The 17,340-nt window shown below is 28.3% G+C and overlaps 3 protein-coding genes across 3 annotated transcripts in view; all 3 read left to right on the top strand.

The window, feature by feature from the left end:
* The window catches only part of LOC135950843 (serine-rich adhesin for platelets), a 241,234-nt gene that overhangs the window by 141,273 nt on the left and 82,621 nt on the right, over positions 1–17,340 (top strand). The gene's annotated exons all lie outside the window — the stretch shown is intronic.
* Positions 2,713–3,558, top strand: LOC135950224 (uncharacterized). The gene has a single exon (XM_065499755.1). The coding sequence runs from the start codon at positions 2,713–2,715 to the stop codon at positions 3,556–3,558; it is 846 nt and encodes a 281-aa protein (XP_065355827.1).
* On the top strand, positions 9,043–9,867 carry LOC135952638 (uncharacterized). Its single transcript, XM_065502652.1, has one exon. It carries the CDS (start codon positions 9,043–9,045, stop codon positions 9,865–9,867), a length of 825 nt encoding a protein of 274 aa, XP_065358724.1.

The following is a 17,340-nucleotide window of genomic DNA, read 5'->3' as shown; positions in this document are numbered from 1 at the left end:
ACCAAAGCCAAATATCCAAGGCGCTAAGATAATTCTCTGTATTTTTTTGGAGCAAAAGGGTCCTATCTATTATGAGCTTCTGAAATCTGGCCAGTTCATCACAGGGAACCTGTACCGAACACAACTGATTCATGTGAAGCGAACATTGGCCGAAAAACACGTAGAATGCTCGGCCACATGTTGCAATACCTGTTAAAAAGTATTTAGAATGAAGTGGTTGGGAAGATTTGCCTCACTCGGTTATAGATGAGACCTTGCCCCGCCTGACTACTATTTGTTGTGATCGAAGCTACCCCGTTCTCTCTGCGATACGCTTCACTTTGGAACAGAGTATCCGATATTGGCTTGATTCGTTCTTGTCCTCAAAAGATGAGCAGTTCTTTTGGCTCGGAATCCAAATGTTTCCATAAAGATGCGAAATGATCATAGTTAACAATGGCCAATAGTTTGAATAAATTTGTATTGTACAAATGTTTCAAAATAAAAGCTAAAAATTTGAACCAAATCCCGTATTTTTAAGTCATACTCCCAATAAATAGAATAAATTAAAAGAAAATACTTCAAGATTATTTTTGAGCTGGAATCTGTTATTAACACATATTTGATGTCGTGGCGCAAAAGAATATGATGCTGCAAGCTTCTGGAAACTTTCCTGGCCTTACCCTTGAAGAAATCAGTTGATAGAGATAGATGTTTTGTTGGAGGAAGACTTTGTATTGGATGCTGTGGGAGAAATTTAAAAAGAGTTCAATTAAAAATATAAAATAAATCGTTAATAAAATTAAACTTACTTAAAGTTGGGGATAAATCGCCAAAAATGTTGCCAACAGAATAGATTTACTGATGTTGCCAACTTCTTTGCGCTGCATTTGAAGAAAGCTGTTGATACAGGTAAAGGTTTTGTTGGAGGAAGACTTTATACTAGATGATGTTGAGGAGATTTAAATAAAATTCAATTAAAGAAGTCAAATTAGAAGAAAATTCGTTAATAAAATTAAACTTGTTAACACAACTCAAAGTTAAGGATAAATTGAGAAAAAGGCTGTCAGCAGTTCAGATTGTATGTAGTGCTGGAAGTTTCTGGAAACTTCCCTGGCCTTACAGTTGATAGAGATAGATGCTTTGTTGGAGGACGACTTTGTATTGGATGCTGTTGGAGAAATTTAAATAGAATTAAATTTTGAAGATTAAATTTAATGAAAATTCGCAAATAAAATTAAACTTACTCAAAGTTGGGGATAAATTGCAGCAGAATAGATTTAATGATGATTGCAAACTTCTTTGCTCTACACTTGAAGATAACAGTTTATACAGGTAAAGGTTTTGTTGAATGATGTTGAGGAGATTTAAATAAAATTCAATTAAAGAAGTCAAATTAGAAGAAAATTCATTAATAAAATTAAACTTGCTAACTCAACTCAAAGTTAAGGATAAATTGAGAAAATAGCTGTCAGCAATTTAGATTGTATGTCATGCTGGAACTTTCTGGAAACTTCCTTGGCGTTACATTTGAAGAAATCAGTTGATAGAGATAGATGTTTTGTTGGAGGAAGACGAAATGTATAGGATGCTGTTGGAGAATGGATTTTTAAGATTAATTTAAGAGATTTTTATTAAAATATAGTTTAAATCTAAATTACATCAAATTTATTATAAGAATTTCTTTAAATAATTCTAGAATAATCCAGGTTAATTTATGTAAAACTTTGTTTCCAAATATTGAAACAATTTCTTTGAGCCACCATATCTAAACGAATTACTAAAACTATTGTCCTAATTACCGTCACCGTGGTGGCTCTGACACTTTCCTTCTTTCAGAAACAAAATTTACAAGCGGCGTACGTGACTAAACGTAATTTTGACACGTGTTAATTAGCGTTACCCAAAACAAGAAAACGCCATATGTTGCTTAAAGTGCAATAAAATTTATGGTAACAAGAAAATTTCCTTAAAAATTGTGCTAATGAAAGGAAAATCCCATTATAATAATAATTGTAAATGCGCAAAACTGCAAGCTGCGCAATATTCACAATTTTACAATTTCTGGAAAAAGAATTTTGTGAAATTTGAAAAATAAAATTTAAATACAGCCATAAATTATATGGCTGAGTGACAATTTAAACTAATGACAGTTGACAGGTCTTTGGCTTCTCTATGGAAGAAAGAAAGAGATGGCTTTAGTGTCTAAATTTATATGTGGAATTTTAATATAGAAAATCTGTTTTGCAAAAGGCACCGGGTTGACTAAAAGGATTTTCCCAAAAACGGATTAAAATAAACACTCACAGACACACACACATAAACTCTGCCATATTCATAAAGGTCATAATTGTAGATTTATTTATGACATTCTAGTTAAAAGGAGGGCAAATAACTAGGAATAAGGATTTTACAACAGGTATATTTTAACATAGTTTAAACTAAAGGTTGTGCCTGATCATTTGCTAAGCTAAAAACAGGAGGTTACTACTAGATTATAGTTTAAGTCATCCTACAGCTAAACTACCTGTCTTAAGAGGGCCTGTAGACAGCTCAGCCTCGAATTTAGTATAAAACCTTTGCGCACTTGTGCTCAAAGTATCAGTTGCCGTTTAGCAAATCTTTAAACAACAACCGACTTAAGCTAGTTAAAAAACTCTCATTCAACAAAACTATTTTTACAAACATTTTTAATAAAATTCCAAAAAGTTATTAACAAAATAAGAAAAAAAAATGGCCAATTCCACAAGTTTCAATATGACTATACAAGAAGCCTCGAAATTCAAAATCAATACCCAGTATTTCTCAGCCCACGATCTGGCTCTCTTTGTGGAGAGTCTTGAGACCATAACCCGTTTGACCCGCGAGAAGGAAGAGCGCAAAGAGCAAAAGAAATTGCTGAAACTGAATAAGAAGTTCTCCACTTTGCCACGCATTAGCTCCATGTCAACATTGGATTCTTCCTCCACCAACTCAGATGCCGACGAAGCTGATGAAGAAATGTTGCTGTTGGAGAATAAAAAAGTGCCCAAGAGTCCGGATAGCCAAAGATCTGAATATGATGAAACCTATTTCTCGGCACCCAGCAGTACTCAGTCTTCACCACGCAATAGTGTCATCTATCAGCAGCAGCTAAGCAAGAACATTAGCCACTCTACACTCTCCATAATCACCACTTCGGATTCAGAGGAATCTGGGGTATTTCCCATAGGCTGCTCTCACCACGACATGTATGAGCAGCAAACCAATACCATTAGACCTCGCTCTAAGGTTATAACAAAAACCCGATCTCTATCCACCCGCTCCCGTTTAATAGGTTTGGTAATGAAAAAGGATCTGGGTAAAGTACCCTCCGTCGAACTTATCTCTTGTCGTGCCCTAGATGAATATGAAACCTTGGAAATGTATGAACAAGAACAGCAGCAAATGTTACAGCATGACTTGGTGCAAGAAACTGAAAAATTGGCTCGTTTCTCAACCGTGCACATGAGGAAGAAGTCCCGCCAAGGTTTTGCCTGTCCCGATGGTTCATCCGAAGAACGTTTCCTGGATAAGGCCTTGCGTTATTTGACTTTGTAGGTCTACTATCTAATCTAAATTTTTCTTGTTTAAAGAAAATTGAATTGAATTCTATTTTTTTTCGCTTTGGTTCTCAGTTCAAAGTCTAGTTTAAGCTTTAACGTGTAAAAGCTTAAAACTATTTGACTTCTTTTAGTTTAGGTTTTAAAAAGACAACAAAATTGAATTTAATGTATTTTGGATACTCAATTTTTTTATGTATAAGTTTTTCGATTTTAGTGTATATTTTTAATGTAAATATTTTGGTTAAAATCAACAACAAAAAAATGTCTAACATTTTGATAACTTTTAATAAAAAACAATAAAATTTTTTTTATGAAAAATAAATTAATGTGTCTTTTTATTATTATAGTATTTAATATAGGTATATAAAAGCTTGTTTAAGCTTAAAGCTTATACAAAAGCTTCCTTATAGCATTTTTTTTGTCCTAAGGATTGCCTTAATATCTTCGGATTGTTCTTAATAATATCTTCTGATCAACATATATTTAGCAATTATATCAGATTTCAACTATTCAAAATATTGTAATTCGAACTTATATAGAAATTTGAATTTTGTCACAATGTTCAGTAATGATCTTTAGAGCACTCAACCAAACAATTTCTAGTCGGTGTATGAAATGTTCTTAAACCTATAGACAACCAATGAAAACCAAATGACAACCAAATTTGAAAGGTTCCATTATTGAACACTAGGAAAAACATAAAACTCTAAAAGGGACAATATTGTGTTACAGTTTCTTTCATATAGCGAATAGGCAAGAAAGTATAGGCTGACTGACTCCTTATTATTAGAAATTCATAAACTTTTTCGAGACTGATTAGAAATTTCATTTAATTTGCTGCAAAATAAACACTTTTCACTATGATGTTGAGAAGATTTTTGGGCTCAAAGTTGAAGACAGCACTAAAACCTGCAAATAAGAGTTAAAAAGTGAAATCCTTAAAACAGTGGAACCCAAAAGAATTAAAACAAAATTTAAAAGTAAAAAAGCTTTAAAATTACATACAGTAAACTAAAAGCTCAAAAAATACTTGCTAAGGGAATTATTTAAAATCAGTGTAAACAACTTGAGACTTAACAGGTCAAAGGTCATTAAATTAAATCTTTACAGTAACTGTGTGTATTTTAGAATGAAAACTGCAATCGTCGATCATTTATATAGAAAATTTAAGATACTATTCATAGTTATTTTAAAGGGTAATAGAGGGTATTTTATAAAAACAGTGTAAGACATTAATTGTTGTTCTTTTGAATTGCAATCATGGTTCTTTTATCAAGAAAATTTTAGCCACTGATCGTGGCCCTTTCAAACTGCAATCGTGATCATTTTAAACAGTTGACAATTGACGTTCTTTATCGTCACTGTTTAAGACACTGATCGTGCCCAATAAGTCGATCGTATGTATACTTTTGTAGCGGTGTGTATAAATAAAATTTAGGACACTGATCGTGGTTCTTGTAAATTGAAATTGTGGTTCTTTTTTAAAGAAAATTTAAGACAGTTTAAGTAGTTCTTTTATCAAGAAAATTTTAAATGTTGATCGTGGTTATTTTATCAAGAATATTTAAGTCACTGTTCGCTTCTTTTATAAAGAAAATTTAAGACACTCATCGTGGTTATTTTGTAAAGAAAATTTAAGTCACTGATCGTGGTTATTTTATAAAGACAATTTAAGTCACTGATCGTTGTTATTTTATAAAGAAAATTTAGGACACTGATCGTGGTTCTTGTAAATTGGAATTGTGGTTAATTTTTAATGAAAATTTAAGTCACTGATCGTGGTCTTTTATTAAGAAAATTTTAGACACTGATTTATTGGTTCTTTTTTAAAGAAAATTTAAGTCACTGATGGTGGTTCTTTGTAAATTGGAATTGTGGAATTGTTGTTCTTTTTTAAAGAAAATTTTAGACACTGATCATGGTTCTTGTAAATTGGAATTGTGCTTCTTTTTTAAAGAAAATTTTAGGCACTGATTGTGGTTCTTTTATAAAGAAAATTTAAGACACTGATCGTGGTTCTTGTAAATTGGAATTGTTGTTTTTTTTGTAAAACAAATTTAAGTCACTGATCGTGGTTCTTTTATAAAGAAAATTTAAGACACTGATCATGGTTCTTGTAAATTGGAATTGTTGTTTTTTTAAAAACTAATTTAAGTCGCTGATCGTGGTTCTTTTATAAAGAAAATTTAAGACACTGTTCGTGATTTAAAAGAAAATTTAAACCACTGATCGTGAGAAAATTTAAGTCACTCATCGTGGTTCTTTTATAAAGAAAATTTAAGACACTCACCGTGGTTCTTGTAAATTGGAATTGTTGTATTTTTTAACAAATTTAAGTCACTGATCGTGGTTCTTTTTAAGTCACTGATCCTGGTTCTTTTATAAAGAAAATTTAAGACACTGATCTTGATTCTTGTAAATTGGAATTGTGGTTCTTTTAAAAGAAAATTTAAGACACTGATCGTGGTTCTTGTAATTTGGAATTGTGGTTCTTTTTTAAAGAAAATTTAAGTCACTGGTCGTGGTTCTTTTATAAAGACAATTTAAGTCACTGATCGTGGTTATTTTATAAAGAAAATTTGAGACACTGATTATGGTTCTTGTAAATTGGTATTGTGGTTCTTTTATAAAGAAAATTCAAGACTGTGATCGTGGTTCTTTTATAAAGAAAATTTAAGACACTGATCGTGGTTCTTGTAAATTGGAATTATGGTTCTTTTTTAAAGAAAGTTTTAGGCACTGATCGTGATTATTGGTAACAACAATAGTGAATCTTTTATTAGGGAAATTTAAGGCACTGATCGTGATTCTTTTTAATTTCGATGTTTGTTAATTTATCAATAATAAAAACTGTTATTGTGGTTATTTTATCCAGAAGATTTAAAGCACTGATCGTGGATCTCTTAAACCGCTTTTGAGGTTCTTTTCTAATTAACATTTAAGGCACTGATCCTTGTTCTTATAAACTGCAATTGTAGTTCTTTTACAAAGAAAATTTAAGGCACTGATCGTGATTTCGGTGTTGCTTATTTTATCAATAATATTAAAGGCACTGATCGTGATGCTTGTAATGGCAATCGTGGTTCTTTTATTAAGGAAATTTAAGGCACTGATCGTGATTCTTTTTAATTTCGATATTGCTTATTTCATCAAGGCACTGATCCTGATTATTTTAAACTGCTATTGTGATTCTATTACTGATCGTGTTCTTAAAAACTGTTATTGTGGTTCTTTTATCCATAACATTTAAAGCAGTGATCTTGGTTCTTTTAAACTGCTATTGTAGTTCTATTACTGATCATGTTCTACTAAACTGTTATTGTGGTTCTTATATAATGAACATTTAAGGCACTGATCGAAGTTATTTTATACTGGAATCATGTTTTTTTATAAAAACAATTAAGGCACTGATCGAAGTTCTTTTAAATTGCAATCGTCTTGTCAACTGTATTTGTTGTTTTTTTTATGAAAAAAATTTAAGGCACACAATATTGGTACTTTTATCGTGGTTCTCTTAAAAAACAAATTTGTAACTGTGATCGTGATTCTTTTATGCTGCAATCATTGATTAATTAAGGCACCGATTATTTTTAACTGCAATCATTGGTCTTTTTTACGCAGTCTTTAAGCTTATTATTTTGTTTTCAATATTAAATTTTAAATTTCTTTAGTTTCAATCACATCTTAAGTCCAACATGGGTTTTGGACATAAAATATTTGAATATTGAAAACAAAACATTTCAGTGTTTTTTTTGCGAAAGAACTGTCTTAGAAATGTTTTGAGGCTCGCCATTTAATCGAATATGAATAAGAAATATATTTGAATTATGAATTTTCTTTCAACTGTGTGGATTTTACTGTCTAAAGTGATTTAGAAATTTAAAAGAAAAGGAAAAATTCGCATCCAACAATGAAAACTTATTTTCATTGTTCCTCTCAAAGGCTCTCGACCACCTTTAATTTTCTCCAACAATTTAATTTCGAGCTTAACTTCCTCTCATTGAAACTCTTCAAATTATTGAACAAGTTTTCTATTAAGTCGAATCAACGAATTGGAATTGTGTTTCAACTTTTACTCAAAAACATAGAAATACATTTGACCAATTCACAATCGGTGTCGTAGCGTTGTATGTCATAAATATTTTTGAAACAAAATATTAATAAAAATAATTACAACACACAATGATACAACTCTACGACACCGATTGTGAATTGGACAATATATCCTCGAAGAATATAAGAAGAAACCGGATTCCTTGGAGAAACCAGATTTCTTGTGCCTAACATATTCGATATCAGTCGAATGTGTCGTTTGTATACATGACTTTTTTCGATTTTTAGCAACAGAAAGTCACAACTTTTTTAAGGTCAAGAGAAAGTATCGTGTGTCAAAGAAACAATCTTAATACGTGAGTGCCAAAGAGAAGTTGCTGGATATAGCTCTGCGTTTCTTAACTTTATAAAAGCTTAGGGAATGAGAGAGCAAATGAACAAACTAGATCTTTTCATACATATGTATGTTTTATGACAAGATCAAAGTGATATGGAAACTAACTTTGTTTACAACTCTACCTTAATAGAAAACAAACAAAATAAATTAAAGATAACTTGATATACTTAGCAAGTGGCTGATGAATGATATTCAAATGGAGCCAAAAGTTTGAGGAGTGCGAAAGAAAGCACAGCTTGAATTTTGAACACTTGATCTTTAACGATTTTTCGCTTCAAATATAAATTAATTTCTGTCTACAAAATAAACTTAAGGAAACCAAAAGATAGACGCGACTTTAAACAATCGTTTTGCCAGCAGACAAGTGTTTCGACTAGCTGGAAAATTCAAACTAACATAATTTAAATTTAAAATTTAAATACTAAATTTTAAGCAAATTAGTTTCCGCTTAAATTGATAGTCACATTAAATCATGTTTTAAATTCTAAGTCCATCTGTCGCCGGCTCACATGCATATGATGATGATGATGACCATGTAAAAACTCCAACAACTATAGTCATGTATTTGTTATACTAAATGCCTTTGATTTTAGCTATTCAAATAATTTTCCAAACAGACGTGACAAAATAAATGAGCAAATGCCACAAAAATTCGCCCAGCTGATGAAGCTGACAATTCTTAGGAAAAAAATCCCCGGCTCATTATAATGATGACATTACAAATGTGTTTTTAACACCCCAAAAGGGAAATTACCACATCCCAAAATTGCAAAGTACCTGTGCCGCTAAAATAGCGACAGGTAGTGGATTTAAGCATATAATAAAAGCAACCGGGATTTATTTGGGATTTTTAGCTAAAACGCTAAAAATTTCGCTGATATTTCCAAACTACCTACTTGGTATTTAAGGTTAGGCGCGAATAGCCAACAGCATCAGTTGAGCAACAACATTTCGCAGGATAACAACATTAACAACTTGAATATTTTAAACTATTGTGTTTTTAGTTTATCAAAAAGGAAGTGCCCGAAAATGAGTGATATTTACGATTATGCCTATATGCATGTTATGCGCCATCAAGCAACCGTCAACAAATACACCTCAGCACCCATAGAGGACACCGGTTTGGAAAATGTGGTCAACACCGAAGATTTTGCACCTCGAGACCTACAACTGTTTGTGGACAGCATGGAGACCATCAGCCGTCTGGAGCAGGCCAAGCATGAGCGCCGTGAAAGACGTAAAATTAAAAGCCATCAAGAGTCCTTTGAATATTCCAAAAAGATTATCACCTGCTTGGATTCTTCAGTGGTGGGCACAATTATTTCAACTGATGAGGATGACAAGAGCACCTACACCACCTCTGAATCCGATTATATCTATGATGAAACCTATTTTGGCATGCCTTTCCAGGGACAAAGTAACGCCACCTATAGCAATCTTACGGTGGACTCTTTGAAATCCTTTTCCTCGGACTCGGAGGAATCTGGTGTGTTCCTTAACAACACCCAGGAAGATCATTTGTATGAGAACATTGATCCCATAAGGCCCAGATCACATGTCATCTCTCATCCCAAATGTAAATCTCTCAAATCACGTCTCATCTCTATGATCATGAAGAAGCAATATGCCCAACCGGAAGCCCCTATTTCAGACATGTTGTCCTCTACCACTTATGGCGAGCAAACCGAAGAAGCTGAAATCTATGATCGTGTCTTGGATGATGCTATACACCAGCAGTTTGCCAAAAATCCCAAGAAGGGCAAGAGGAAGTATCGCTTGACAAAGAAACAATCTGAATCCGTGACTGCCGAAGAGAAGTTCCTGGATAAAGCTATGCGTTTCTTAACTTTATGAAAGCTTAGGAAATGAGAGAGAACAGCAAACTAGATCTTTTCATATATATCAACATATGTTTTGTGACAAGATCAAAGTGATATGCAAAGAAATTTTGTATTAGTTAATAAGTTCTTAAAAGAATGTTAAAAGAAGAAATGTAATTTTGTAATAGTTTTAGAAAAATGTTTAACATTTTAAAGATTTTGAAAAAGAAGTAAATAAATAAATGACGATAAATAAAAAAATGAATTAAAAGGAAATTAAATGTGTTTTTAATAATTTGCAATAGTTTTAGGTTAAATTCGAATTCTGAAATTTCAGAATTTTGAAAAAAAATATAATAAAAATGACTTTGAACTTTGTTTTAAATTTGTCAATGACAGATACAATAAATTGTCAACTGTTCCTAAAATGTTCTCCAAATAGTGAATGTTTGGAAAATGTATTTTCATCAAATAGTAGATTTTCGAAACTTTATTTCAAAATAATGAATTTTTGAAAATTTAAAAATTTGCTCCAAAATAAAGAATGTTCGAAAAATGTTCTCCAAATAGTGAATGTTCGAAATAATGAATTTTCGAAAATTGATCTCTAATTTATGAATCTTTGTAAAATGTACTCCAAATAGTGAATGTTCGAAAAATGTATTCCAAATAATGAATGTTCGAAAAATTTACTCCAAATTGTGAATGTTCGAAAAATCTTCTCAATAGTTGAATTTCGAAAATTGTACTCCAAATAGTTTATTTTCGAAAAATTTTATTCCAAATTTCGAACAATGTTTTTAAAAATTTACTCACAATTTGGAGTAAATTTTTCGAATTGTCATAAAGTATAGACGATATTTATTTATTATTTATTAATTAAACAATAATTTAATCAAAATTCCTTAAAATAATTCCCCTCCATATGAATTATGCTAAAATCCCCTAATCAGGCAACTCTTTAATTACACTATTATTGTTTTGCTTTTATCAGCTAAACTCTAACTGTATTTCTTGTTTATAATAACTACAAATATTGTTTACATTTGCCTTAACACACTCTCTTTAAACTCTTAGCTCTTTAAACAATAATTAAACACTTAAACTCCCTACCCTTACCCCTCTAACATAAATTGCCTAACATTGTTGTGCTCTTTTGCCACCCACAACTATGGCAAACACCTTTAAATAACGGTAACCCCTCTCCACCCCCTCAATTATTTACGCATCTTTAACAGTAACAACAACAACAACAACATCATCATCATTATTACTGTTTATATGTTTTTATCATTGTCGCTCATTATTTTCTTGATGCTTGTTCTGTTTTAATCAACAAGTGTCATCAAGTCATGTTTGACACAAACTTACACAACAACACCACCAAAAACCATTTAAACCCACTTAAATGTGTTTATTTTCTTTCTAAATAGTTTTTCTACAGAAAAAGAAATTGATTTGTTTATAAATAAAACTTGAAAGAAATTGGCAAAAAGTCTATTACATAAAAATGGGTTAAAGTAAAAGAACAATGAATAAAAAGCAAAACACAAAATGAAATAATTTAAATGTAGCGTTTAATGTTTTGTTTTTGTGATGAGTGATTGGTGGGCATTTGTCGGCTGGTGCTAAAATGATTAATTACAACGTTTATTTATTTAAATGTTGTGTATAGAGGATTTTTAGATTTGTTTCAGTTAATTCCCTATATTATTCAAATTATGCAACAAGATACATAGATACTTAGGGGAGTCTCAGTTGACTTTGATGAGATTATTTAAACAAAGTAGATAAATAAATAAATGTACTTTGTTATTAGTGTTACAAATCACTGATGATTATGTTAATTCTGGTAATTTGTTTAGAAATTGTTTCTTAATTTTGTACAACAAAGTTTGAAAGATGGAAAATTAAGGGATAATTGAATGTGGAGTAGACTGTTTGCAAGGAAAGTTCGCTGTAAGCAAAGAACAACTAAAGCATATTTTTAGGCTGTTTACTTAAATACCAGCAAAATGATTAAGGGAACTCACAGTTGGCAGTAAGGATTTAAATAAAATGACAAATTTATGGTAATTAATAACATTTTATGAAAAATTTGTGGTAAATAATGAAATTTGTAAATAAATGAAATAATAAAGAAACATATGTACTATAATTAGGGAAACTTCTGGGAAAAATATTAAAAAAAATTAATTCTATTTATAGGAAATTTTTTACAAAAAATTGCTTATTTTTAAAAAAAATTAGAACATTTTTAGAAAAAGTATCTCTAAAAAATTCCATAAAATTGCCTATTTTTTAAAAAAATAACTTAGTACAATTTTTGTATAAATCAAATATAAATAGTGGAAATTTTGGAAACATTTAATATAAATAGTGAAATTAAACAAAATTGTGATAAATAGTGGAGTTTTTGGAAACATTTACCGTAAATAGTAAAATTTTTTAAAAAATTTTCTATAAACTATATAATTTTTTGGAGAATCTACTATAAATTGTTGAATTTTTGGTGAATTTACTATAAATTGTTGCATTTTTGAAAAATTTTCTATCAGCCCAATTATGAATACAAAAATCTATGGAAGTGGGAAAAAAAACTCCGGCGGATTTTTATACCCTTCACCATGAGTGGCAAGGAATTTTTGTTTTTCGGCACACAAATGGTTGAGATGTAAGCAGAAACCCAGGACAACCTCGATATTTGGCATATTTTGTATCTATATCTAATTATAGATATTTGAAAGTCCTTTGGCTAAAATGGCTCTTCCAGCAAGATAATGACCCAAAGCACACGTCAGGTCTTGCCAAAAAATGGTTTTTATATAACAAAATTCATGTTATGGAATGGCCGTCTCAATAACCAGACTTAAATCCTATTGAAAATAGTAAAAGACAAACTCGGACCTGAAAAATTGAAAAACAAGGAAGAACTTTGGCAGAAAATTCACGAAATATGGTATGCAATTTCCCGATCTACATGCGAAAGTTTGTTAAATTCAATCCCCAAAAGATTTGATGCTGTTATTAGAAATAATTGATATGCAACAAAATATTAAGAAAACAACGAATTCTTATGATGATTTTTAATTTTAATCATTTTAAGATTGATTGATTCTATTTTAATGTCGCATATTTTATTTAGTCTTTTAGATTTGACATCGTTTTTAACATAAGAATGTGTTATTTTTTTATTTTATTTTTTTCTATTTATTGTTTACGTTATGAACGTTAATATATAATGAACAAATTTTAAATTTTGAAATCAAATTTTGTAGTTTTACCGCTTTAATCGAATTCATATGTAGTGATTCTATTGTATTGTCCGTCACTGTATATAGTAAGGTCATAGTATGTTGGTCCTATAATGAGTCAACATCGGGAAAAATATTTTTTAACCCAAATTTATTTTCCCATAAATTTTGTTTCACTATTAAATTTAAAAAAAAAAATTAAGATCAATTTTGAAAAAAAAAATTTATTTTGTTTACCTAAAAATATTTAAAATTTTTATTTTTAGTATAGTTATAGAAGATTCGGCACAACCGAATATAGCTCTTTTACTTGTTTTGGAGAATTTCCTATAAATTGTTCAATTTCGAAATTCAAAATTTGCAATAAATAGTGAATGCTCGAAAAATTTACTATAAATAGTGAATGTTCGAAAAATTTAATATTGAATTTTCAAAAAAATTCGCTAAAAAATTCACAATTTATTCGAATAATTTACTATAAATAGTGAATGTTCGAAAAATTTAATATTGAATTTTCAAAAAAAATCGCTAAAAAATTTAATTTTTGAAAAATTCACAATTTTTTTTTGGAATTTTCGAAAAATTTAACCCTTTATAGAAATAAAGGTCAAAAAATTTTAAATTTTTGAAAAATTCACGAAATTTTTTTTTGAATTTTTTGAAAATTTACTATAAATTGTTCAATTTAGAAACATTTCCAATAAATAGTTAATTTATAGTTTTTTTTGGTAATTATTTTAACTTTTTATTATGTATAATTTAAATTATATAAATAGTTAATGTTCGAAAGATCGACTATAAAAAGTGAATATTCGAAAATTTTAATATAAAAATTTACCCCAAATTTAATATTAAATTAAAAAAAAAAATTCCTTAAAAATAATGAATTTTCAAAAAATTCAAGAACAATTTTTTGAAAATTCACTATATATTGTTAAATTTAGAAATTCAAAATTTCGAAAAATTTTCAATAAATAGTGATTGTTCGAATAATTTAATATAAAAATTTACTTCATATAGTAAATGTTACAATAATTTATTGATGAATTTTCTACAAATTCGCTAAAAAATTAAATTTTTGAAAAATTCACGAATTTACAATAAATAGTGATTGTTCGAATAATTTAATATAAAAATTTACTTCATATAGTAAATGTTACAATAATTTATTGATGAATTTTCTACAAATTCGCTAAAAAATTAAATTTTTGAAAAATTCACGAACAAAGTTTTGAGTTTTTGGAAAATTATTAATTGTTTAATTTCGAAATTCTAATAATTTCCAATAAATAGTTAAGTTCGAAAAATTTTCTATAAATAGTGAATGTTTGGAAAATTTAATATGCAAATTTACTCCAAATAGTGAATGTTCAAAAAAAGTAATATTAAATTTTCATAAAAAAATCCTTTTCAACAAATTCACTAAAAATTTTATATTGGAAAAATTCAGGAACAATTTTTTGAATTTTTGGAAAATTCACTATAAATTGTTAAATTTTGAAATTCAAAATTTCGAAAAATTTACAATAAATAGTGAATTTTCGAAAAATTTACTATAAATTGTGATAGTTCGACTAATCTAATATCTAAAAAATTTACTCCAAATTGTGAATGATACAAAAATTAAATATTAAATTTTTAAAAAAAAAAATCGTTAAAAATGATGAATAGTGAAAAAATATTTAATTTTCCAAAAATTAACTAAAAAAAATTAATTTTCCAAAAATTTTATTTTCTAAAAATTCACTAAAAATATTGCATATCAAAAAATTAACTAAAACTAATGAATTTTCCAAAAATTTACGAAAAATATTGAATTTAAAAAAAAAATACTAAAATTAGCTGTTTTCGAAAAAAATTCGAAAAATTCAGTAAATAAAGTAAAAATATTGAATTTTCAAAAAAATTAAATACTGAATTTTCGAAAAATTCACCAAAAAATATATTTTTCCCAAAATTTTTTTAAATTTAGATTTAAAAAAAATTAATTCAAAATTGAATTATTAAAAATTTCACTAAAATTAATTTCAAAAAAATTTACCAAATGTATTAAATTTTCAAAAAATTAACTAAAAATATTGAATTAAAAAAAAAACAATAAAAATATTGAATTTTCAAAAATTTAATTAAAAATATTGAAGTAAAAAAATTTAATTAAAAATATTGAAGTAAAAAAATTTTATTTTAAAATAGTGAGTGAGTTTTCGAAAAATTCACTATGAAAACTGAATTTTCGAAAAAAATATTGAGTTTTCGAAATATTCACTAAAATATGAATTTTCCAAAAATTCAGTAAATAGTGAGTTTTCAAAAAATTCACTATAAATACGGAATTTTTGAAAAATTTCCGATTTTAATTATTTTTTTTTTTTTTTTAAATTAATCATTCTGATTTGTATTTTCTTTTTTCTATTTTCAGGTATGTTTCCTTTCTTTTTCCGCTAAATTTCTTAAGTATGTAGTAAGTAAATTTGTTTTAATTTATAAAAAGATTTTTATATTAAAACCGTTTATAGGTTAAGAGTTTTGAAAAGCTTTTAATAAAAGCTTTCATTTACAAAAGCTATTCTCTTGCCATTTTTAGTCCTTTCTTGTTTAATTTGACATTTATCTTTTGTTTTCACTTTTGTGCTTTACATTTAATACAATATTAAAAGCTTTCTTATGCTTTTCATACATATAAAATGTGTTGCGCTTTTGATTTTATGGTCGGTCGGTCTCTCTCTCATTTCGGCTCTCGTTCTCTGTTTATAGATGTTAAACAAAAAATTACTCTTATTCCCTCAAAGTCTCCTGTGTATTAATGGTAAAAAGTCCTTACTCAATAGCTGGTTATTGTAGTAGTTGTTGTTGTTGTTGGTAACGAAAATATATAACAAAAAGTAAAAGCAAAAATGAAGAAAATTAAGTTAAATCGAACAAGAAAAACTTCATACTCGTATTATATTTATCAAAGCGCCATATACTCACTCACTCACTTACTCACTCAGTGACAGAAAGCCAGCAACTTAATATTATATACAGAAAGTACCAACCAATACATTTACTACTAGCGAACGAACGAGTGTATCTATCTATCATAGATTTGTAAAAAAAAAGAAAATTTATTTAAATAAATTTAATAGAAGTTTAATAAAAAAATAATTAAAATAATAAAAAAAGAAATATTGAAAAATATTAAAATAAATTAATAAAAAAAATGTTAAGAAATGTTTAAAAATTATTAAATAAAATGGATTTAAAGTGAAATTATAGTTAAAACGGATATAAAACCATTTTCCGTTCCCTTTAACGGGTGTGTGGATGTGTATGTGTGTTAAAAATATGTATATTTTGTTGATATATATGAATATTAAGAAAAAAGAGTATACTTTTAGGCTAATAATTATTCTTGGTCTTTCCCAATATGATAACGTTTCTTGTTGTTGTTGCTCAATACAATAGTTGTGTTTTTTTACTACTAAAATATGTGAAATGTATATAGATGAGTATGAGTTTGTTTGTTTAGTTGTTGTAAAAAAAAATATGTGCCAACTAATGTTAATAGTATGAAAACATACAAACATACTTATACATTTCATTTCATGTACCTATTCAAATAGAGATGAATGTGTGTATTTTTTTCTATAGAGAGCCAGAGAAAGAGAGATCCTGTTTCTAAAACTTCCTGTTATATTTTTTTTTATATGAAATTCATTTTTATTTATTAGTGTAGCGTTTATGTTTTGTTGTTGCTGGTTTTTTTGTTGTTGTTTCTACATTTGCGTGACTTTGTTAAGTTGTATTTGAAAAACTGTAACGTATTTGTGTAAATGTTTGTGACAGTTTTGTTTTACGTTGTTAATATGTATTGTTGTGTGTCTGTTGTTGCTGTTCTTTGACGACTTTTTAAGGTCACTGTAAAACAACAACAACCATATAAGCAAATACAAATATATAAAGGAAATTTTAAAAAGGAACAACTTTAAACATAGAAATTTGTATAGGTATATTTTCCTTAATAACCGAACGAAACTAATTTAATTAACACAAAATAATTTAATTAAAGGCCTTTAAAATATAAATTAATAAAAAGAACATTTGACCTTTAAACCTTAGAAAAGTGTATTAACCTCAAATCCACAACTAGTTGGTTTATTTTCCTGCTGAAATAAAACATTTCTTTTCTTTATTTATGGCTTTTGAGGGTGTGTGCCAAAATGACATTAATTGAATTATTGTATATGTAAAGTTTATTTTTTTATTCCTTTCTT

This window comes from Calliphora vicina, chromosome 2 (genome assembly GCF_958450345.1).
Source record: "Calliphora vicina chromosome 2, idCalVici1.1, whole genome shotgun sequence".
In the NCBI taxonomy this organism is placed as follows: Eukaryota; Metazoa; Arthropoda; class Insecta; order Diptera; family Calliphoridae; genus Calliphora; species Calliphora vicina.
The sequence above is the reverse complement of the archived record's forward strand: the minus strand, read 5'-3'. Positions and strand labels throughout refer to the sequence as shown.